General features: G+C 38.8%; 1 protein-coding gene across 1 annotated transcript; it reads right to left on the bottom strand.

The window, feature by feature from the left end:
• Positions 1 to 6,298: 6,298 nt before the first annotated feature.
• Positions 6,299 to 21,876, bottom strand: LOC136379437 (zinc finger protein 699-like). Its single transcript, XM_066346797.1, has 6 exons — positions 21,477 to 21,876; positions 18,564 to 18,616; positions 17,230 to 17,362; positions 14,522 to 14,620; positions 13,945 to 14,134; positions 6,299 to 8,783 (listed from the first exon to the last, which is right to left on the bottom strand). The coding sequence occupies exons 1-6, from the start codon at positions 21,625 to 21,627 to the stop codon at positions 6,626 to 6,628; spliced, it is 2,784 nt and encodes a 927-aa protein (XP_066202894.1). The 5' UTR covers positions 21,628 to 21,876; the 3' UTR covers positions 6,299 to 6,625.
• Positions 21,877 to 23,783: the final 1,907 nt, after the last annotated feature.

The raw sequence follows: 23,783 nt of genomic DNA, 5'->3' as shown, positions 1-23,783 counted from the left end.
CAATGATGTTCATTGTCATCTTTCCCATTCAGTGCTGCAAAGCAAGGAGGCAAGAAAAATAAAAGATAAATTTTGGAATTTCTTTTACTGATACTGAGAAGACTGTATACACAAAATCCAAAATAAGCCACAGATATTTGAATAAGTAATTGAATTTATAAAGGCAACTGGAGAAAAAAATCAATATACAAAAAAATTGCAATTTTATGTACTAACCTGAAAAATATATAAAAAAATTACTTTGGCGGTGAACACACAATAAAATATACCGGTGTATTATAGAATTGTACATATAAAACCTATGTAATTTTATTAACTAATGTCATAATAAATTCAATAAAAATTTTTAAAAGAAAATAAAAATATTTACAAATAAAACATAGTACACACTTAGAAATAATTTAAAGGTATTTAATGCCTATACAATTGAAGCTTCAAAGCACTGTTAAAAGAAATTAGATGACCTAGGAAAATGGACAATTATATTGTGTTCAACAACTGGAAGACTTACTAGTATAAAGATGTCAGTTTCATTCAGGTTATTTTATAAAAATCAATGCAATTCTAAGCATAGTCCCAGCTTTATTTTTGAAACTAATAAGGAGATTCTATAATTAATACAGAAAGAAATGCTGAATAGAAAAGAAACATAAAGACTCTACTCTGGTTTGTGGATGAGCATGTCAGTCCTAAGCAAATCAGTGTCTTACATTTTTGTTGATAACAGTGGGCAAGTCAGCTAATCAGATTCAATTGCAATAATCATATTGGAATTGTTTCTAAAGGCCATCACTCTATTCTCCCTGAGAATTCAATCAGGAAAAAAGCAGTGTGGATCTCCTGGGGCCACCATGAAGAGAGAGCAGCCTGCAAAGAATAGCTAAGGCAAGAAGATAAAGAGCCAAGACACTGAAACAGAATTCATCCAGATAATACATTTTCAGTCTGAGGATCCAGCCATGCCTGAAGCCAGTTAATCAAACCAATAAATTTCTGTTATAACTAACAAATATAAAAACAGTGACAGACAATCCAGAGACTGGGAAAAGTTTTCTACAATATACATATATATGAAGTACAGATTATTACAGATATATAAATATAAATATATATATATTATACATGGTACAAATATATATATACATCATACAAATATATATCATACATATTATGATATATATTATATATCATACATCATACAAATATATATAATCACACATATATATCATACATATCATATATATATCATACGTGGCATATGGAACTATAGAGATGCTCATACATAAAATAAAGAACAAGTAATAGAAGGAAAAATTGAAGAAAACTCTTCAAATTATAATAAAAATAGGTAAAATGCTTAAAAAGGTACCCTTATAAAAGATACCCAAACAGCCAACAAGCACATATAACAGTATTCAACCCTGGTTGAGTGCTCAGTTGGTTAGTCATCCTGACATGCTATGATGGTGTGTTCAATCTCTGGTCAGAGCACATGCAACAATAACCAATGAATACATAAATAAGTCGGACAATAAGTGTATGCTTCTTTCTTTGCCTCTCTCTCCTCTTTATTCTTTTCTCTCTAAAATCAGTAAATAAAATTTAAAACATTTTTAAGTATTCAACATCATTACACATCATGTATATACAAATTACAACCAAAATAATATATTGCCACATTTTCAAAATGGCTAGTCAGAGCATGGGGGTCAAGTATCAGGACCAACTGTAAAGTTCATGCATTGCATCTAGAATTGTAGGTGCAATCGGCCTTTTTGAAATAGTAAGATACCTGCCCAAACTACACCAGAAGCCTACCCTTATTCACTAACCATATTTCCACATACAGAGCATTTACCAAGAGAAATGAGTATGTCTACCAAAAGAACAACGGAAAGGCAAACAGACATTAAGTAAACAAGCCAAACACATAACTGTACATATTATATTTTAACATTCATATAAAGATCAAAGCTCTGGCCAGGTAGCTCAGTTGGTTAGAGCATTATCCGGATACGCCAATGTTGTGAGTTTGATCTGCAGTCAGGGTGCACTAGACTCAACCAACAAATGCATAAATAAGTGGAACAAGTCAATTTTTCTCTCTATAATCAATAAATAAAAATTAAAATAAATCAGAGAGAAGCAAAGCTAATAAATTATAATTAAAATTGTGCTTTCCTTTGTGGAGCAATTACTGAGAAGGCAGATCAATAAACGTTCTGGAGTGATGGAAGTGTTCAGTTATCAGGGTGTGAACATTATGTGCAATTCCATCAAGCTTTACACTTAGGATTAGCACAATTCTGTACAGTAGAGTACATATTCCTTAATAAAATAGAAAAGGATAACGGGAAGTGCTATAGGTATACAGTGTGGCTCTATGTATTGACTAGGATACATTCTGAGAAGGGCATCATTAGACAATTTTGTCATTGTGCAAACATATTAGAATTCACAGGCAAAAGAAATGTCTCAGCTCATTACAATCTTCTGGAATAACCACATCTATTGCTGATTTATGTGGTGTATGCAACACTTTTAGAGATGAGGGAAAATTTAATAGAAGGAGAAAGTGCGACTAAACGTACCGGAAGCACAAACCAATAAAGGATCATCTTAGGTAAAAAAAAAAAAAAAAAAAAGGGAAAGGGGGGATAAAATCTTCCATTTGAAGATGTCAAATATAAATCTTCCTCCACTCAAATGGGATGACACCCAATCTGATGCTTATCTCACTTACATCCAATTTTCCTCACTGTCCACAGCTCTTTTTGTTTTGAGACCACAGTGAACTTACACAGGTGTATCTTCTCATGTAATGATATCATGGGACTGGACTGTGGAGATGACAACAGTCCAGCTCCAAACTGGGGCCAAGTCCATATAATCAGCTGATGTGAGGGGGAGTGTACCATCTGCAGGATGACAATGCTAAAACTTCTCAAAGTCTAAGGGCTGTGTATGGTCATAATGGAGAAACTTATAGTGAAGTCTATGGAACTGCTGCTTCCAAGGTAACTAACATCAAAGACTTAATATTCTTGAGCCAGTATTGATTGGTGAGGCCAATAATCAAGGAAATGAGCTGGAAACTAGTAGATCAGCAACCTATGAATCTTTCAGAATCAAGGCCTTAGTAAACTCATATAAGAGATTCTATTCTCTGCCTTCCAATTCACATACAAACTCTCTATTTTAGACAACTCTAACCAGGAACTGTGTAAGAAACTGGTTCTCGGAAATGGAGTCCCAGCCATGCCCAAATCAACACACAGAAGTAAACTGACTTTATTCTGCCTTTCTTGTCACAAGGTCTTCTTTTACTATCAAAACACTAGGTGTTCCATTATCAGCCAGGAGCAGGGACAAAGAATGAAATAAAAAACATCAGAGACACTTCTTGAAGACCTATGCACTTAACACATTTTGTTGAAATTACTTATTAGACAGTTAAAACTTTGAATAGTAAAAACTGATAACTTCAAAAATAATAAAAGGGGTGAAAAATATTCAGTATGCAATTTCCAATATTGGCCATACTAGGTCAAAATAAAATGATCAATTACAAAAGTAAAATACAAAAGGAATTATAAATACTCGTGTCCATAACATGATCACTGCACATTTAGCAATGAGTTAATCAGAAACAAAAAATAATAAAAGGACCACCCCTATCTAGCTATGAAGAAACACACGCCCTCACTTAGTGATGGAAATAACATTTACATCTAAAGCAAAATAAAAGCACCACAGAAAAAAATAGAGTGGAAAAGTATTAGAGGTAAATTTAATACCTTAATTATTCATATCAGAAAATACAAACCAGAAACCATTGAACAACTTAGCCAACTTTCCACTTTAAACATGAAACACTGATATTTGCTTCTAGACCAAATTTCTTATACACTTATGTCTTAGGAATTTTTTTGTGTGTGGGACAGAGACAGAGAGGGACAGAAAGGGAGAGAGATGAGAAGCACCAATTATTTGTTGCGGCACTTTAGTTTCTCATTGATTGCTTTCTAATATATGCCTTGACTGGGGGCTATAGCAGACTGAGTGACCCCTTGCTAAAGCTAGCAAACTAGGGCTCAAGCTGGTGAGTCTTGCCCAAACCTGTGTTCAAGCCGGCAACCTCAGGGTACTGAACCTGCATCCTCTGCATCTAAGTCCAACGCTCTATCAACTGTACCACAACTTGGTCCAGCTCTTAGAAATTTTGACTTGTAATAAGCAATATTTTTGAAGATGTTAACACATGGTTTATGTACAAGGGGTTTCTCTCAATTGTGAGTTCTCAGAAGTCTTAAAAAAAATAAGGGAGCCCTGGCCGGTTGGCTCAGCGGTAGAGCGTCGGCCTAGCGTGCGGAGGACCTGGGTTCGATTCCCGGCCAGGGCACACAGGAGAAGCGCCCATTTGCTTCTCCACCCCTCCGCCGCGCTTTCCTCTCTGTCTCTCTCTTCCCCTCCCACAGCCAAGGCTCCATTGGAGCAAAGATGGCCCGGGCGCTGGGGATGGCTCTGTGGCCTCTGCCTCAGGTGCTAGAGTGGCTCTGGTCGCAACATGGCGACGCCCAGGATGGGCAGAGCATCGCCCCCTGGTGGGCAGAGCGTCGCCCCATGGTGGGCGTGCCGGGTGGATCCCGGTCGGGCGCATGCGGGAGTCTGTCTGTCTCTCCCTGTTTCCAGCTTCAGAAAAAAAAATAAATAAATAAGGGAAAGGAAAAGTCAGGCTACAAACTGGAACCAAGGAGAAGGCAGCAGTGGGATCCAAGGGAGTGAGTGGTAATGGGACCGGGCCTGGCAGTAGCACAGGGAGAGAGATGAGGGCCATAGCATAATGGGGACATGGACAAACTGGGCTGGTTGAAAAGCAGCTGTGGGGAGTGCAAGAGGCTGAGGTGCCCTGGGGGCAGGTGGAGGCACAGCTTTCTGCCTGTGTGTGCCACCACGGAGGACCAGGACTGCAAGATGGTACTGAGCACAGCTTTAGAAATATGGTAGTTTGGAGCGAGAACCCCATCTGAAAGACTTTGCAACACTGCCCCCTGGAGGCCAAAGAAGAGGTCTGTGCCCCAGGCTTTTCTTGCAAGATGACAATCAGGGAAGGAGGACTGCAAGGATACTGTTTGAGGAGGCTGAAATGGAATGACTTGAAGAAGCCCACAGCAAAATAAAGCCTGTTGGGAAATCTGCATTATGGCTCTTGCCTCTGGAGCACCAAGGTCCTGGAAAGGGTTGAGTACATTTTTAAATGGAAGTGATCAGGCTCCACAGCAGCCCTGTGATTGCGCCCCATCTAGTGTAGCCATAAACATATAAATAGACAGGGACAGCCCAGTATGATTATAGAAATGACAAAAGAAAGTACAAGAACTGGGAGAGGCCAGGAAAAAATGGCCTCAGAGCTAGCCAAGAGCTTCTCTTTAAAAGAGGAATTTTTTTTTTTTTTTACAGAGACAGAGTCAGAGAGAGGGATAGATAGGGACAGGAACAGAGAGAGATGAGAAGCATTAATCATTAGTTTTTTGTTGCGACACCTTAGTTATTCATTGACTGCTTTCTCATATGTGCCTTGACTGTGGGGCTACAGCAGACTGAGTAACCCCTTGCTCAAGTCAGCGACTTTGGGTCCAAACTTTTGAGCTTTGCTCAAATCAGATGAGCCCACGCTCAAGCTGGCAACCTTGGGGTCTCAAACCTGGGTCCGGAAGAGAGAATATTTGAACTGAGTTTGGCAGAATACGCAAGAGCAAGAAGTTTCCATTTGACTAGAGTAAGGGGAATCAGACAGCAAGAAAACTGCAAGAAGGCTAAGCAATCATCTTCACTCATGAAAAATCTTATGAACACTGGATGGAAGTCAGGACAGAGTTCAAGACTCACTTCCGCCATGAACATGTTTGACCTGAGAAAACACTCTATTTCTGAAGTTCAGACTCAGCATCTGTCTCCCTGCTCTTTAATAGAAATGGGGCAGTGGAGGGAGGAGGAAGGTACTACTGGACTTGATAGGTCTGAACTGCTGCCCCTCAACCCCAAGACAGCTTAACTCAATGACATTTAACCCAAAATTGACCTTTCTGAGCTCTAAAAACATGCAGAAAAATGTAATTTGCATCATTATGGGCTTGAGAAAAACCTTATGATCAGCTTAGGTAGGCTGGGTCTGATTAGCTGAGGGCTAATTCTTTTAAGTTGAGATGCAACCATTTTGCTTTCCTACCTAGGTAATGGGGGCTGACCTCTAGAACAATTATTTTCCTTTCAAAGAAGTATTCACAACAAAATGGTCTGTTCCATGTGTCTCATTTTTTTTATTGAATTTACTGAGGTGACATTGGTTAATAAAATTGTAAATTTCAATGTAAAAAGAGGGAGAATTAACTACTTTGTCAATAGAATGTCTCCACTGTGTGAGATCTCATATGTTGCCTAAGATTTGGAAAGATCTGCAAATGTTCCCATAGTCCTTACATTTGTATGTTTTCTCTTGGGTTAATTTTCATGTGTGTTAGAAAGCAGACAAGCCAAAGGCTTTCCCACACATTCATTGGGCTTCTCCCCAGTGTGTGTCCTCATGTGAATCCTAAGAACTGAGGAACAGATAAAAGGCTTTCCTTCATTTTTTACATTCATGAGGTTTCTGCTCAGTGTGAGTCCGTCTATGCACTGTAAGTTGGGAGGAACTAATAAAGGCTTTCCCACATTCTTTACATTCATAGGGTTTCTCCCCCGTGTGTGTCCTTATGTGAATCCTAAGAGCTGAAGGATAAATAAAGGCCTTCCCACATTTCTTACATTCATGAGGCTTCTCCCCAGTGTGCGTCCATCCATGCACTGTAAGGTGGGAGGAACTAATAAAGGCTTTCCCACATTCCTTGCATTTATAGGGTTTCTCCCCAGTGTGCTTTCTTATGTGTCTTCGAAAGGATGGAAGAGAACTGAAGGCTTTTCCACACTGTAGACAGTCAAAAGGCTTCTCTCCAGTGTGCATTCGGGTGTGTACAGTCAGGCCTGAAGAGTGACAAAAGACTTTCCCACACTCCTTACATTTATATGGTTTCTCCCCTGTGTGTGTCCTTATGTGAGTCCTAAGAGCTGAGGCAGAAATAAAGGCTTTTCCGCATTTCTTACATTCATAAGGTTTCTCGCCACTGTGAGTCCGTCCATGCACTATAAGGTGGGAAGAACTAATAAAGGCTTTCCCACATTCATTGCATTTATAGGGTTTCTCCCCCATGTGGTTTCTTACATGTCTTCGAAAGGATGGAAGAGAACTGAAGGCTTTTCCACACTGTAGACAGTCGAAAGGCTTCTCTCCAGTGTGCATTCGAGCAATGTGTATAGTCAGGCCTGAAGAGAGACTAAAGGCCTTCCCACACTCCTTACACTCATAGGGTTTCTCCCCAGTGTGAATCCGTCCATGCACTGTAAGGTGGGAGAAACTAGTAAAACCTTTCCCACATTCCTTGCATTTATAAGGATTCTCTCCACTGTGCAGTCTCAAGTGTGCAGTGAGAGATGAGCGATGACTAAAGGCCTTCCCACACTCCTTACACTCATATTTTTCATACTTTGTCTTGACAGTATGATCTCTAACATGTGCTCTGAAGGATGAGGGACAGCTAAAGTCTGTTCCACACTCCTTACATTTATAAGGCTTCTCTCTATTTTGATTTTTCACATGCGTCTTAAGGGAACTGAGGAGAGAGAAGGCTTTCCCACATTCCAGACATTCATAGGGTTTCTCTCCTGTGTGTTTTCTCATATGGACACTTAAGGAGGTGGGACAATTGTAGGCCTTCCCACACTCCTTACATTTATAGGGTTTCTCTCCTGTGTGCTTTCTCATGTGGATACTTAAGGAGGAGGGACAATTGTAGGCCTTCCCACACTCTTTACATTTATATGGTTTCTCTCCAGTATGGATTCTTAAATGTATAATGAGGTGAGAGGAAGCACTAAAGGCCTTCCCACACTCCCTACATTTATAAGGCTTCTCTCCAGTATGGATTCTTAAATGTATTTTGAGGTGAGAAGAAGAATTAAAGGACTTCCCACATTCCTTGCATTTGTAAGGCTTATCTCCACTGTGAATTCTTTTATGTTTGGATAGTGAGGAGGGGCAACTCAAGACCTTTCCACATTCCTTGCATTCATAAGGCTTCTCTCCACTGTGAATTCCTTTATGTCTGGACAGTGAGGAGGACCAACTAAAGGCCTTCCCACATTCCTTGCATTTGTAAGGCTTCTCTTCACTGTGAATTCCTTTATGTTTGGATAGTGAGGAGGAGCAACTAAAGGCCTTCCCACATTCCTTGCATTCAAAAGGCTTATCTCCACCGTGAATTCTCTTGTGCTCTGTGAGGGATGAAGAACAGCTGAGGGTTTTGCCACATTGCTCACATTCACAGTTTGTCTGTCCAGAGTGAAGCTTCATATGCGCCCTGAAGAATGAAGAACAGCCGAAGGCTCTGGTACACTGCTGACATTCGTAGGGTTTGTCTTCCACGGGGGTTTTCATATGCTTCCTGAAACAGGAGAGGGAATGGAAAGCCTTCCCACACTCCCTGCACTGGTAGGGTTTGCTTCCCTTGTGCAAACTAACGTGGGTCTTCAGGGAAACGTGATCTGTGAAGACCATTTTACATTCACAGCATTCACAGGATTGTACCTCAGCAGTTCTCTGGAGTACATTATGATTTGAAATTTGGCCAAAGATTTTTCCGCACTGATTTTCTTGGTTACATTTATAGATGTTCTTCATCACATGAATTCTTTTAAAAATAAAAAGCAAAATATTAGTAATAAATACATTTTTTTTTTTTTTTTTTTTTTTTTAAATTTTTAAATTTTTTTTTTTTTTTTTATTCATTTTTAGAGAGGAGATAGAGAGGGAGAGAGAGAGAAGAGAGAGAAGGGGGGGAGGAGCTGGAAGCATCAACTCCCATATGTGCCTTGACCAGGCAAGCCCAGGGTTTCGAACTGGCGACCTCAGCATTTCCAGGTCGACGCTTTATCCACTGCGCCACCACAGGTCAGGCCAATAAATACATTTTTAATGTTTTCAGTAACTGTGTATGTTTTTCACCCTAAGGCCATGGTTCTCAAAGTGTGCGCCCTAGATTTCCAGATGCACCCTATGGTATTCCAGAAAAATATGTGCCTGTTGGAAACCAAAAGAGCAACTGTGTTTTTGGAGTTTAGAATTTGGGGGACAGAGGTGTGGGGAATTGGCTGTAAGCTGACAGGTTGTCTAACCCCCACCTTACTTGCCAACTTAGGTTGCAAAAGGCTCTTAAGCTGTGGTACTAGATTGTTTATACTACCCCCTGTATTTTGTGGAAAGTCTGGAGGCAAGATGCTTTTATCCTTTGTTTGGTGTAAAGTTAAGATGATATGTATGGTGGGGTTTTTCTGCACTCAACACAATAAAGAATAAAAAGAGAGGAATTCTTCAATGTATTGACAAGAAAATGAGAGTCTCCTTTTCAAATATATGCCCAATATTGAAGAAATCACTAGGACACATCCAGTTTATGTTGCTAATTAACATAAGAATAAAAAACTTGACACATTCATGCCTGGACCAGCTGAATTTACTAAATCTTACTAAGAATGTATGTATATATATAAATAGATACCTTTTTTTCATTTTCTTATTTTTTAACCCTTTTTATAAATTTTAAAAAGCATCACTCAAAAAATGTAACATAAAAAAGTTTTTCAATGTCAGAATAAGTTTAATTTTGTCATATTTATTTTGTTTAATTACCATAAAAGCATACGTAGACTTTATTTTTTTCTTTAAGATTTGACTTATTATAACATAGTTCTTAAAAATTTGTATATAGTGTGCCTACAATTATCTGTAAGATTTTAAATGCGCCCCAACTTCAAAAAGTTTGAGAACCACTTGCCCTAAGGGTTTATGAGCTGAAAGTTTTCACAGACAGTTCTACAATAGTATTTATCAACAAGTTTTGTTTTCTTTCATCTTTTAAAATTCTTTTACAAGTGGAAGGATGGGAGATAGACTCCTGCATGCACCCTGACCAGGACCAACCTGGCAAATGTCATCTTGGGTCTATGATTTGCCCATCTGGGGCCATACTCACAATAGGTAGAAATATACTGTGAAAATATGCAGAGTTAGAATAATAATTAGAGACAGCAAAGTGACCTAAGGTGAAAGCTCTTAGTGGATAAGAGTCTAGGTGCCTCTCTGACCCATACTGAAAACTGTTCATGCTGGAGACAGCAAAACAGCAGGATAAGATTCAGTACCAGACAATGTTTAGGCTCTCAGAACAGAGGACAGAAGTCAGCATGTTCTTTGTCCTTTATTTCACCCCCTGGAAACTTTTGCAGTCTGTTTTCTTGAGTTATTTGTACTGGCTAATAAATATCTGAGTAAGGCTGGGGATGGGGCTTTAGCTCTTCAGTCTGTTGATCAGGGCTGTTGCCTCCCCTCAGCCCCTCAGAGAATTTTATCTGGTCTCAGTAGTTTTTGTCACCATGACATGTGGGGCCCTGTGTGAGGAATGGGAACCAAATGACAGGTTTGCTACTCTTGAGTAGTTCATTGTCATCATGACAAGTGGTTCCCCATGTGAAGAAACAGGAGAAACGGCCTCCAAAGCCTGGCAAAGAAAAAGGACATCTGTTCATCCCATTTGGTAAGAAACACAAGCAGCAGGGGAATAGCCATTGAATGCATGTGGTGAGGTCACTTTTAGGGATCAGGCCAGGGGATTTCTCTTTCCCTTCTTCTCTCCTTCCTCATGAGGAATTCCCTTTCTTCTGGGCAGTGGAGTCTTAAGTGACAGCTACAGGGACTTTTTTGAAATGCAGTGTCAGATCCGAACTGAACTGCCCTCTTGCTCACAATAAGAAAACAAAGCCCTTGGTATCTGAAGGAGAGAAGTTTAGACTTAGAAGATTGGAAAAAAGACTTTTACCAAGGGGATGGTTGAAGCAATATGGATGGAATATAAAATGACCCCATAGAATTGGAAAGGGCCTGTAAAAACTGTTCTCACCACCTAGCCCAAACCTCAGACCAGCTGCCCTTAGATACTTCTTCAACTCTAACCAGCAGGAAGGAGCTACAGAAGAAGAGACCTTCACCCTTTTTCCTTAAACAACAAAAAGCTGGAAGGTTAGGTTTGGGTCCAGGGCTCCTTTAAATCTAGAACCTCTTTAAAAGAGTCTCAAATTCCCCTCACCGTCCTTCTTAAGCAACTACCCTCACTCTGGGAAGATTCTGGGAAGAGTCCTTAGGACAATGCCTTCAGGACAGAACTCAGGGTTGGAAAGGGGGACAGTCTGTGACCAAGGCCACAAACCTGTTACAACTGTAGAAAGAAAGATATTTTTAGAAAGATTACAGAAATAGCCTAATAGCAACAATGTAGCCTGGCTTTTGAGTGTGCCCTGAGAGACTAATTAAAACTATATCTAAAAATTCCATTAAAAGTTCCCGCAAAACAGATTTTAAGAAGCAAATCTTACTAATTATTATTCTTGTTTTGTTTATGCAAATTACCAGGCCAAGTTAAAACTGGGGTTAGTACTATAACTAGAAATATCTTAATTTGGCTATTAAAAATGACTATGGGTAATTTTAGGAAGAAGAGAAACCAGGTCATTTAGATATCTTAAAGACCTTTTCTGGAGACCTGGGAACTACTGTAATCACTAGAACAACAGAAAAATGATTAATACTACTGTAAAATATAAAAGTATTCCAAAATTTTTTAACCAGGTGGTCTAGAAATACACTTGATATCACTACTATTTTAAATAATGTGTTTAAAGGTTATAACAAAAAGTGCTTGTTTTGCCTAGGTTTACAAAAGATTCCTGTTATCTGTTATATCTTTAAAAAATATGTTTGTTTGCCAATAAAAGTACTGGTTTCTAAGGGTCTTAAAATATGTTCATAAAAGTAATTTTATACTAATTACTAACTTAGTCCTCATTGAATTTAAGGTTTTTAGAAATTGAGAATTCTGATTAATTAGAAAGAAATTGTATGGTTTTAATGATAAAAGGTATAAGGTTTAGAGATATTTTTAAAAGGAAAAGGAAGAAAGTAAATAAGTTCTGAAAGATAGTTATTTCTGAACAGATAAGAAAGTTTATGAAAGTTGCAGAAGGTATGTGTAATTTGCAGAAGGTTTGTGGAAAATAACCAAAAAGAGAAGGAACTAAAAAAGTAGACATAGGTGAAAAAAGGAAGAAAGGATTTTAAAAGAAGGATTGTTCTGAAAGAAAAATAAAAAGGAACATTAGAACATTCTTAGGGGCTTCGGGAGCTTGAGAAATTCACCGAAACTTTACAGGTATTGCAGAAAGAGCCAATGGCATCCTTAAGCCCAAACTACAGAAACAAAAATCGGGGAGACAGGAGGAGAGACTCACCCCACAAAAACAATTGTATAAGGCTCTTTTTACTCTTAATTTTTAAAACATTTCCTCATCTGGACTTACTGCAGCTGAAAGGCATTTTATACCAAGAAAGCAACAGCCTAAGCCTCTCGTGTTGTACTGGGACATATTAGCTGGCCCTAAGTGGCAGAATCTAGTCAGACTGCTAACATCGGGGTAAGAATATGTTGTAATTTTGTCATCAACAGGTCCTCTTTGGATACCAGTGAGAAATGTGAAGTCTCATCATGAATTAGCATCCACCTGTATAAAGCAACCTGGGTTCCAGAAATTCAGAAGCTGATAGTGAATCCACCTACAAAAATGAACCCAAAAAAGAGGACATCTAACATGCTACCAAGTACTCAGGGCATGCCTGACATCACCTGGGACACTTTGATACATATAATGAGGCATGCTAAAGAACTTTTACAAAATACAGACACAGCTGTGACCCCCAAAAACCTGTTTTTCTCTAAGCTTGGACTTTAACTTCCACTGCAACCACCCAATCATCTTTCTTTATATTAATCTTTACTAAAACAAAAAGGGGGATATATAGCAATTAGAGACAGTGTGGTGCTGTAGGGTAAAAGCTCTTAGTGGAAGAGAGTCTGGCGACCTTTCTGACCATGTACTAGAAACAGTGCATGCTGAAAAAAGTGAAGCAGTAGGATAAGATTCAGTAACAGAAAATGTTTAGGCTCTCTGAACAGAGATTAAAGTTAGCACAGACCTGGTCCTTCACTTCATTCCCTGAAAACTTCTGCTGTATGCTTCCTTGACTTATTTGTACTTTCTGATAAATATCTGAGTAAGGCTGGGGGCTAGGCCTCAGTCCTTTGGTTTGTTGACTAGGACTGCTGTCTCCCCTTGGCCCCTCAGAGCATGTCATCTGGTCTCTGAGTAGTTCATTGTGGCTGCAATACAAACTGAACTATATTTAGTGCCTGATATTGGCTCTGCTGAGCCAACTTCAGGGACCAAGGTTGATGTGCTAGAAGCAATCGAGCTATGGCTGGAGGAGGCAAGAGGCAAAGAAAGAGAGAGAGAGAGAGAAAAGAGAGAGAGAAAAAGAGAGTAGGAAAAGAGGGAATGGAGGAGAAGCAGATAGTTGCTTCTCCTGTGTGCCCTGACCGAGTATCGACCCTGGGACATCCATATGCCTCTATCACTGAGCCAATGGGCCAGGACATTTTTTATTGTTTGTTTTTTTTTAATTCAATGAGGTGACATTAATCACTAAAAGTACATAAATTTCAGTGAACATCTCTATAGCATTTGAACTGCATTATGTATCATTGAGTTTCTGCCTTATGGGAATTTTCTCATAACCGCTTATAACAATTATATCAAATATTGAAAATCGCAGTCTCATTTGTCTAAAAATATCTTATAAAAATTCTTTCTGAAATTATAATTTTTGACAAGTTTTATATACATGTTCTTTACATTTCATGACATTATAAGATAATATAATGAGGCACTACCTCAAATGGAACTCACCTCAAATGTTTCTCATAGTTTTTGTTCTTAGAGTCAATACCATGGTATTCCCAATTCTTGTATAAAATAGATGACTGTGCATCATTTTTCTTGAATCTTAATATTTCCTGTTTATTGGATACTGTTTCTTCATAAATCTCTTGTGAAGTGACTGATCTTAAGTTGAGTGTCTTAAGTTGAGTGTCAAAATCTGAAATGAAAGGCAAAGGCACCTTTGAACAAAGGGCTTTGGGCAGTGTGACTATTTCAAGACTCTGCTTCCGAAAGCACAAGGTCAAATGATAAGAAACTGAATGAAAAATAATTCCATGAGGATTTTGATGGATGGTAATATGAACAGGGTACAATTGGTAGAACAAAACAAAGAGAAACAGGGTAAAATGTACATGACCAAATACCAACTTACAAAAAGAAAAGTCTTTTCAAAAACAATGAAGGTTGTTAATAAAAAGTCAAATAGTAATCAATGGTGTATGTGAAAAATTGTATCTCAGCCAAAACAGCTGTTTTTGGCTTTCATTTGATTTTTTCAAATGAATATCCCTCAACCTAGACAGTTTCTCCCAAGAACACTTGCCTTCCTGGCGCTCCCCCTGGACAGGCCCTCTCTTTGTCATCTCCAGGTCCTCCTCCTGCTTCCACTGGAAGATCAGGCAGGGTGTATGCAGTGCGTACCCTGTTAAACAGAGAGGCATGTCACATGCAGGAAAACAATGAGGAACCACAAACATTTCAGGAGACAAGGCTGACACTTTGGTCTTCTATTCTGCAAACTTAGCACCAAGTGTGACTTTAATTGCAACAGAATGTTTAACAAAAATATGTTTATGGAAGAGAAGTAGCAACAAAGCCTCTGATGTCTAAAACTGATCTGAACCTTGGCCGGATAGCTCAGTTGGCTAGACCATAGCCCCAAAGCACAGGGGTTGCAAGTTTGATCCCTGGTCAGGGCACTTTCTCTCTCTCTTTCTCTGTTTCTCTCTCTCTATTCCACTCTCACTAAAGTCAAAAAGTAAAATTTAAAAACTGATCTGAAATTCATTTCTAATGCTCAGTATTACTAGACTGGTCTAATACTTACAGTCAGGACATTTTCTACTCCTGCTCAACATGAGTAATCTCACAGAATACCAATCTTACACAAGGTTATTCTGAGACCTGGTACAGTGAAAAACAAGGAAAAGGTCCACCCACATGGCCGAACAGTCATTCTCTTTAGAATTTATCCAAAGAAGTTGGAAACATGCCCATACAACACCTGCACACACATTTATAGCAGCTTTATTCAAAATTGCCAAAACTTGCCAGCAGCAAAGATGTCCTTCTGTAGGTGAATGGATAAATAATAATCTAAAAAATTGAATAAAAAGGCATAAAAAAACTTTAAATGTGTTACTAACTGAATGAAACCAATGTGAAAAGGGTACCTACTGTAAGACTTCAAATACATGACTTTCTCAAAAAGAAAAAAATGATGGACACAGTAAAAAGAGCAACAGTTGCCAGGGGATACAAGGGAAGGAGGGATGAGTCAGCCAGACAAAGAGGACTTTTAGGACAGTGAAACTATCTGCATGATATTACAGCAGTGGGTGTACATCATCGCATATTTGTTCAAACAACAAAGGTACAACACCAAGAGTAAAGCCTAATGGAAGCTATGGACTCTAGGTGATGATCATGTGTCAGTGCAGGCTCATCAACTGTGACAAATGCAGGACTCTGGTGGTGTGTGCTGACAGTGGGGAGGCTGTGCATGGGGTGGTAAGGGGTATACGGTAAATCTCTGTATCTTCCATTCAGTTTTACTGTGAACCTAAAACTGCTCTAAAAATAAACAAATATATTTGTTAAAAATTTTATGTCTACCTAGAATTTCAGAATGTTGCTTTATTGGAAATAGGGTCACTGCTGATGTAATCAAGTAAAGATGATGTTACATTGAATTAGGGTGGGCCCTAAATCCAATGACTACTGTCCTACAAAGAGGGAGAGACTTAGAGACAGAGAGAAATCTGTGTAAAGATGGAGGCAGATTTAGAGAAATGCATCTGCAAGTCAAGAATACCAGGACTGCTGGCCACCACCAGAGCTAGGAAGAGACAGGCAGGATGTTTACCATAGAGCTTCAGAAAAAGTATGGTCCTGCTACCATCTTGGTTTCAGACTTCAAAACGATTCTTTTGTATTTGATCATCCAGTTTGCAGTACTTTGTTACAAAAGGCCTCAGAAACTAATACAGCTTGATCCATAGATCCATCCTCCACTCAACCAAAGGTCAAATCCTGTAAAATGTACCAACACCCTCTGTGACACCTCATGGCTTCCTGGGTCATGTGTTTTTCTCACTTGACTGAGTAATAAACCCAACTTCTTTAACTTTTATGTTTTCCTGGTGGTCCTTTGGTAAAGGGCATTGAAGTCAGCAAAATTCTCAAGAAGCCCCAAACCATAAGCCTCACTGTGTCTCGCAGTGACCCCTGAAGTCTATGCCCACACTTTCAACCCTCAATAAGCCTTGAGGCTTTCAATCACAATAAAAAGGCAGTTCAACACACAGATGTTTATTTTCATGGTAAAGCCACTACACTACAAATATTGATTGACTTACAACCTATGCAAGTTATGAACATTTGACTTTATGACCACAATCGCTAGGCATGACTGCTTTGCATCTGGCAGCACAAGCATTATCCAGCTGGGCGTATGACAGTGCAGACCAGCTTCCAGCAGCACTACCATCTATGCATGCAACATTTCAACTGTTATCCCAAACTCGGTACAGCAGTTTGTGTTTTGTGTCTTGGATATTTTTCATCAAACCCCTCCCAAGATGTCTACAGAAGAAATTGTCTTTGCAAATATTAAAGCAGTTGTACTGGTAATGCAGTGTTTTACTTAAACCTGACAAATGTAAAAATAAGAAACAAAATGGTGTAGAGATGATACAAACAGCATAAAATGAACAAAGAAAATTATGATATATAACAATGAAAGATAATTATGATAAAATCTGACTTAAAGATTTTTATAACATCATTTTACAGTACTGTACATATAGCCTACTCAACTTACGACCAAATTGTGTTACGACTGGTCTGTCAGAACCAATTGTGGTTGTAAGTCGAGCACTAGCTGTATATGTTTCTTAGGGTTCCTGACTGTGTCCGTCATATTTACCAATGTATTCTTATCCTTCAGCCCAAATCCTTAAATAAGGAATAAAGTCAATTTGTCAAATTTTATTTCTAAACAACTTAACCTAGAAATGTTGCCTTTCTTACCTAGTGAGGCCAGGTTCCGGAAGGTCTCCAGCATCACATCTCTGTAGAGGCTCCTCTGAGTGAGATCCAGCAAAGCCCACTCCTCCTGGCTGAAGTCCACAGCCACATCCTCAAAGACCAAGACCACTGGGTCCTGAAACATCCCATACACTCTTTTCAGAATCGTACCAATTTCGAGTTCAGATGATACTGACAATACTGGGCACAGTGATTCCATTTACAGGATATTTGAAGATTGTATGGTCTCCTAACATCAACCCCTAGACTTAGCCATCAGATCTCTTTCTCTTTCCCCCACACATGCTCCTGATTGAGCAAATCCTGTATCACAGACATCACAATACTCCTAAGAAACACAATTACTATCCCCAAAATGTGGTGGTCAGCAATTCCAGTCTTATCATGATCCAGAGCAGTCCAGAGCATATAGGAAAAATTAGAGAAAACTATATACATGAAACACAATAGGTCCTCGAATGTCTTCTTTTTGTTACAGTGTTAATGAGATGCTATGGGAACTTTACTCTTATTTATATCAATTAGTCTATATTGAAATTGGTTTTATTATCTGCTGTGTTTATTAAATATACAGAACCTATCGACAATGTTAAGTGAGGACAGAGTTGTAATTTCTACCCTGACACCAACAATTTCTTGTTCCAGAAACAATTTCACCTTCTTCCTTCTCTCTCAGAGCAGTGATTAGTGCAACATGAAACACTGGGTCAAATCTGGATGAGGTTTCAATGAATAAAAACACAGCATGGAATGCATAAGAATGAATTCACAATGAAATAGACACTTAAATATTAGACTTGAAAATTTATTATTCCAGAAGAAAACATAGGCACTAAAATTTTGGTATTTCTTATAGCAGTATATTTTCTGATCTATATTCTTGAGCAAGAAAACAATTTAAAAATGGAACCACATCAATTAAAATGTTTTTCACAGAAAAAAACCACAACAAAATGAAAAGCCAACGTACTGAATGGGAAAATACTTTCGCCAATAATTTAATAAGGGGTTAGTATGCAAAAATTATAGAGAACTTATAAAACTCAACATAAAAAAATAGGCATACAATCCAGTCCTAGCCAGGTGGCTCAGTGGATAAAGAGTCAATGTGGAGTGCCAGATATCACAATTCGACCCCAAGTCTGGGCACATACGACAAGCAATGAATGAGTACACAACTAAATGGAAAAACTAAGTGACATACTTCCTATGTGGACTAACACAGAAGCAGGTTGCAGATCCCTGCTCTAACCAATCAGATCAATTAACTGGTGAAATGAAAATATTCTCTTGGAAAATTATTAGATCTTACTGACCTGTGTCATGTTTTTCTGGAACTTGGCAGTGTTTTTTTTCTCACCCATGTTCCCTTTATGAAGAAAGACAAGATGTTGAGAAGTTACAGCTCAGGTAATAGAGTCATGATCCTCTAGGTCTCCCCACAATTTGCACAATCATGAGCTGCAGCACACTATAAGGAACCACTCCCCTCAAACACCACCATCTCCCCACACACACAATACCCTCACATGCACACACACAAGCCCAAGACACCAAAGCAAACACATACTGCTCCATTAAGAAGGTGGAGAATCTTACCTCATCTAGAACTAGAAAATTATTATCTGGTTCTTGTTAATTTTTTTTTAAGAGTCCCATTTTGCAAGATAAGTTCACTGCAGTCTAAAAGTTTAACTGGCATTTTGCCCATGACATTAAGAAGCATAAAAAGTATCAGGCAATACTTTCAATCTTCAGAATACCCTAAGAATACACACCGTCTCAGACTCAAAAAGCACTGACATAAATACCACTTTTGGATGCTCCACTCCCAATATTACTTCTGCATCTTTTGGTAGGCTAACACACATTACTGCTTAGCTCCAGATTAATGGGCTTCCCCCATGAGCTGCACAGTCCCTGAAACCTGCTTTTTTAAAAAGTGCATCAATTGCCTAAGTTCCACACATAGGAGGCAGAGAAGACTGCCATACTGTAATTCTGCTGCAAAAGTTCACCTCTACAGCAGCAGCAACAGAAGAATACTTAAGTTGGCAATGTGAGTCATCTGAAAGTAATATATACAAATTTCAAATAATAAAAACACAACTGTTCCTTTCACTGCAGTGGATCATGTATTTTAAAGTCAACAAAAACTGTGATATTCTTTACTAATTAATAACATATTCCATTTGAGCAACCATGATGTGAGAATGACTGTGAAGAGATGCCCATACCTTTGCAAAGAAATTACTTATTTTTCATAGGAACTCTGATAATCATATTATTACTATTAATACTTATTGAATCTTACAGTCAACTAACTATACACTCAATGTTACCCAATTAGAGAGACACTCTGTCAGTTGTGTATGCAGGTGTATTTATCTTCAGACCTGAAATGCCCAGTGAGTATATTTTTCTGAACATACACTTATCATTTCAAAGTTAATGAGGATATTATTCCCTAACATTACCAAGGTCTGGCCTAGAACTTTGTTGGGCACACTATGCAGAATAGACAAATGAAGTATTCTATTCAAATGTTTTGTCTTTGAATACCTTCTCTTTACTAAGACCTATCTCTTAAACAAGGTAGCTTCCCTTAAGGCCCCTACCTCCTACTTCTTCATTTCATATTCACTTAGGTAACATCTCCCCTGATCCTACCACATTTAGTCACAGGGGATACAGCACCAAACAAAATAGAAGAACCCTGAAACACATGGACTTCATCATTTCTTGAAGAAAGGCAGTCAATTAACAAACTATCAGGTGGTTGCAGATGCTATATATAGTGAAGCACATTATAGGGATAAGGAACACATATATTTTACTTTAGTAAGTCAGAATTACTCATATGGCAGGACAGAAACAGAAAATTAAAATACTGTAACTGTTTCACATAACACTGGAAATCCACAGCTGGGGTTGTGTACATACATTTATTGGCCTATAAATATCATCAAATCCCAGAGAAGAAAAAGTCAGTAAAAATGAGCTAACCACAGGAGGTTGAGGAAAGAACGGTATAAATGGTTGGGAAAAAAAGTGAAAACAAAGCAGAATTAATGGTACTTTAAAACTAATAAAGAAAATCAGAAAAGCTTTCAATGTGTCCTTTGAAAACTAATGTCATCAACAAACCTGTAGCAATTTTCTTTAGGAACAGAGCCCAGACAAATGGAGATATGAATTAATTATAATTACACATGTTACAGAAAGATTACAACAAAAAAGTTAAGGGAATAGATATGGAAATATACAAGTAATGATCTAATTTTAAGAGAGAGATATACAACTTTATAGCAATGATAAAATAAACACAACACTTTATTATATATAGTCATTAAAGAAAAAAATATTCAGATCTTTAAAACATAGCCACAAAGGAAACAGAAGTTACAAATTGTTTAAGCAGCTGGCTCACCAAAAAAAAATAAATTTCAACATTCCATTTTAGGGGCAAAAACACTGTTTTTCTGAGTATTTCTAAAACCAGAAAAGCACAATTAAGAAAAATTCATACACATTAGTACAAATAATATATTAGTGCAGTCAACAAATGAATAATAAAGATATTAATCACGAACCTCATTCATTTTTTGAGTGGAAATGTGGTTGGAAATAGAATCATCAATTAATATAATTCACTTTATCAACAGAAAAAGATCATATCACTTATCCCCTTAGATACAAAGTAGTTACTGATCTATAATAATGTACATTGGTGATAACAATTTAACCCACCAGAATTAAAAGGGAACACATTTTACTAGAGAAAAAAAAAATCTACAAACACATACAATAAGCATCGTATTTAATGGTAAAATGGTAGAATAATTAATTCCCTCTGGGATCGGGAAGAAGACAAGAATATAAATACTATGCTATTCAACATAAACTGGATGGAGGTCCTGGAAAGTGCACTAAAGAAATATAAGGTACAAGGTAAAAAACTAACAAAAAACAGCTAAAACTGGCAGATGATCATACTTTATGCGTGAAATTCAAAAAAAGATCTACACACAAATGATTAAAATGGATAGCCGCATTTGGCGACGACGCCAAATATACTTAATAATTAGTTCACTTGGATGCATCTGGATATAATGTAGCAAACGGGTGCCCACAGGCAGGGTAACATAAAAATTAACTAGTATCTCCTGCACCAGAAGGGAAGGGGGAGGGGGAAACGTAGTGGAACCCAATGCCAGCCCCTTGCTCACCAAATAACGCGGAAATTCGCAGACTGGCGCAGAGACGACCAGGTGGGGCTCTAGCTCCTGGGATGGAAAAGGCAGGGATGTTTTTCCTTTCTGGAAAGAGAGCAAAGGACGCTTCTAGAGGCGAGTTATAAATATAAGGGTTGTTCTCCATTTCCCTTTGCTCTCACCCGACTGGATCCAGCCTAGAGTAACCGATTTAGGGAGTTGGGGAGGAGCAACAGCCACACGCGGAGCGGCCCAGGGCTCTGTGGTAACGCCCCAGCAATCGGAAACCCTGGGTACATGGTCCTAGTGGCGGCCACCCTCTGATCTCTGGCTTCCCCAAGGTGGAGCTCTCCGCCTCCGCCACCAGACCTGAGGCAGGGCCGACCCAAGCCGAGAAGATGGCGGACCCAGGTGAAAACGGAGCTCAGAGGCAACTGATGGTGCAGCAAGAGCCGGCTCACAATTTGCGCACGCGCAAAAGCACACTTTTGCTTTTGCACCACGCCCAGCGAATGGGGCGGGGCCTCAGGAGTTGCACAATACTGTTATGTCTGCAAGGCGTGGAGGGATCATAAAAGGGGCTATGGAGAGAGGAATGGCTGGCTTCCTCCAGGGAGAGATTCCATTGCATCCTGGGGCCAGGTCAGCACAGTTGAGATTGGATGGATGTGAGATGGGATTAGGGTGGAGGTTTGATTGACTAGTTTTATGGGGCGAGACTTAGTTGAATATTCAGCAAGGCAAGGCTAGGTTGAGGGGTGGAACTCAAGAAAATTGGTGCTACAGGTGGGGTTACACTTAGGGCAGTAATGGGCAATCTTTTGAGCTTGGTGTGTCAAAATTCACCAAAAAACCGAGCGTAACTCGGATGGTGTGTCACTTCAAGAAAAATACCATAATTTTGTGATATTTATAATTTAAATAACAAAAATGTATAATTGTAATATATAACTGTATTTAATAAACCAAAAACTAATTATTTAACTTACCTGCTTAGTGACTTTTTTGTTCATCTGTCAGTTTCTTTTGTTGGTCTTGATATTATTTAACTTGTGTGGGGTGCTGTGAACTAAGATAAGTGAGGGAGAGGGAGAATTCTTGAACTAACCTGCCTATTAGTGACTTTTTTTGTTGCTGAATTTCATTGGCTAAATCTTCACTTAAAGGTTGGTATTTTGTACACTTCAAGCCCAAACAAACGCTACTAACTTTATTGGTCAATCTGTTTCTTTTGTTGGTTTTGATAATATTTAACGCTGAGAATAAGGTCTCACAAAAGTACAAAGAGGGAAAAATTGTGAGTAAAGCCATTGCAATATTTTTCAGGGTGCTAAAAGTATCTGGTAATCCATTCCAGACACTCCAAATTTTCTGTTTGTAGCAGCACTTCTCTTGATTCTCCAAGCAGCATCTTTCCAGATTCTCAAGCTTTGACCTCAAGTCAACAAACACCTGAGCCCAGATGCTGTCTTGAAATTCTGCAAGTTGCATCTTATGTAAATTAAGATGGCTGCTACTATTTCTAATGGCAGGAAATGGCACCCATTGCACAGGCCCTCACCTCTCCCAGTCTCCCCTTTACTTATCTCAGTAATGATGGTCAATTAGAAATCCACGACACCCCAAAACAGTAGATTGAATGATGGTTGCTGTGGTTATGTGGTTTCTGGTAATGGCGATCACAGGGCCCCCAGAGATGCGTCCCTTGCAACATTCCACTGCTCCCTGCTCTGCTGGCCAAATATGAGCTCAAAGATCACCAAATGGCCTAACAGGAAGTCCCAGAACTAGATGCTCTGTGCCAGAGTTCTGTCGTTTTGGCCTACAGACCTCCAGCACAGTGTCTACACTACAGCAAATGTTTTATCCTCGGCTCTTGCACTGCCAGATGCTGGAGCCGAGGATGAAACGTCCTTCTCAGCATGTGGCCCAATACGTCTTTGGTATATGACCGCGTGTCATCAAAAATGTCTACGTGTGTCAGTGCTGACATGCATGTCATAGGTTTGCTATTACAAGCTTAGGGCCGGCCTCCTATATAGGCTCTTAAGAGTCAGAGATCAGACAAAAATTTAAACCTATACCAGTCTCTGAATTCTTTGTTCCATTTACTCAGTGCTTTCATCAGACCTTTAGTGTGCCCTTCCATTGCTTTGTTAAAAACTGCTCAAGTAGAGGAAGGCAATTGATAATTATTTATGTAAGTTTATTCACCTGGAAACCTTGATGACCTCTAATGTTGTCCTTTCCTAAATTTGGACTTAATAAATAAATAAAATGTTCTGTACAGATTTTCTAATATTATGTTTTTTTTCTTGTTTG

This window comes from Saccopteryx leptura, chromosome 1 (assembly GCF_036850995.1).
Source record: "Saccopteryx leptura isolate mSacLep1 chromosome 1, mSacLep1_pri_phased_curated, whole genome shotgun sequence".
NCBI classification, from domain to species: Eukaryota; Metazoa; Chordata; class Mammalia; order Chiroptera; family Emballonuridae; genus Saccopteryx; species Saccopteryx leptura.
This window is presented reverse-complemented; position numbering and strand designations above follow the sequence as displayed.

Excerpts from the sequence above, each read along its gene's own strand:
- LOC136379437 (XM_066346797.1), bottom strand. The coding sequence starts at position 21,627 with ATGGAGAACAACCCTTATATTTATAACTCGCCTCTAGAAGCGTCCTTT. Across the intron at positions 14,621-17,229 it reads CCGGAACCTGGCCTCACTAG|GGTACGCACTGCATACACCC; the intron begins GTAAGAAAGGCA and ends TCTGTTTAACAG. Across the intron at positions 14,135-14,521 it reads CCAGGGGGAGCGCCAGGAAG|ATTTTGACACTCAACTTAAG; the intron begins GCAAGTGTTCTT and ends CTTTCATTTCAG.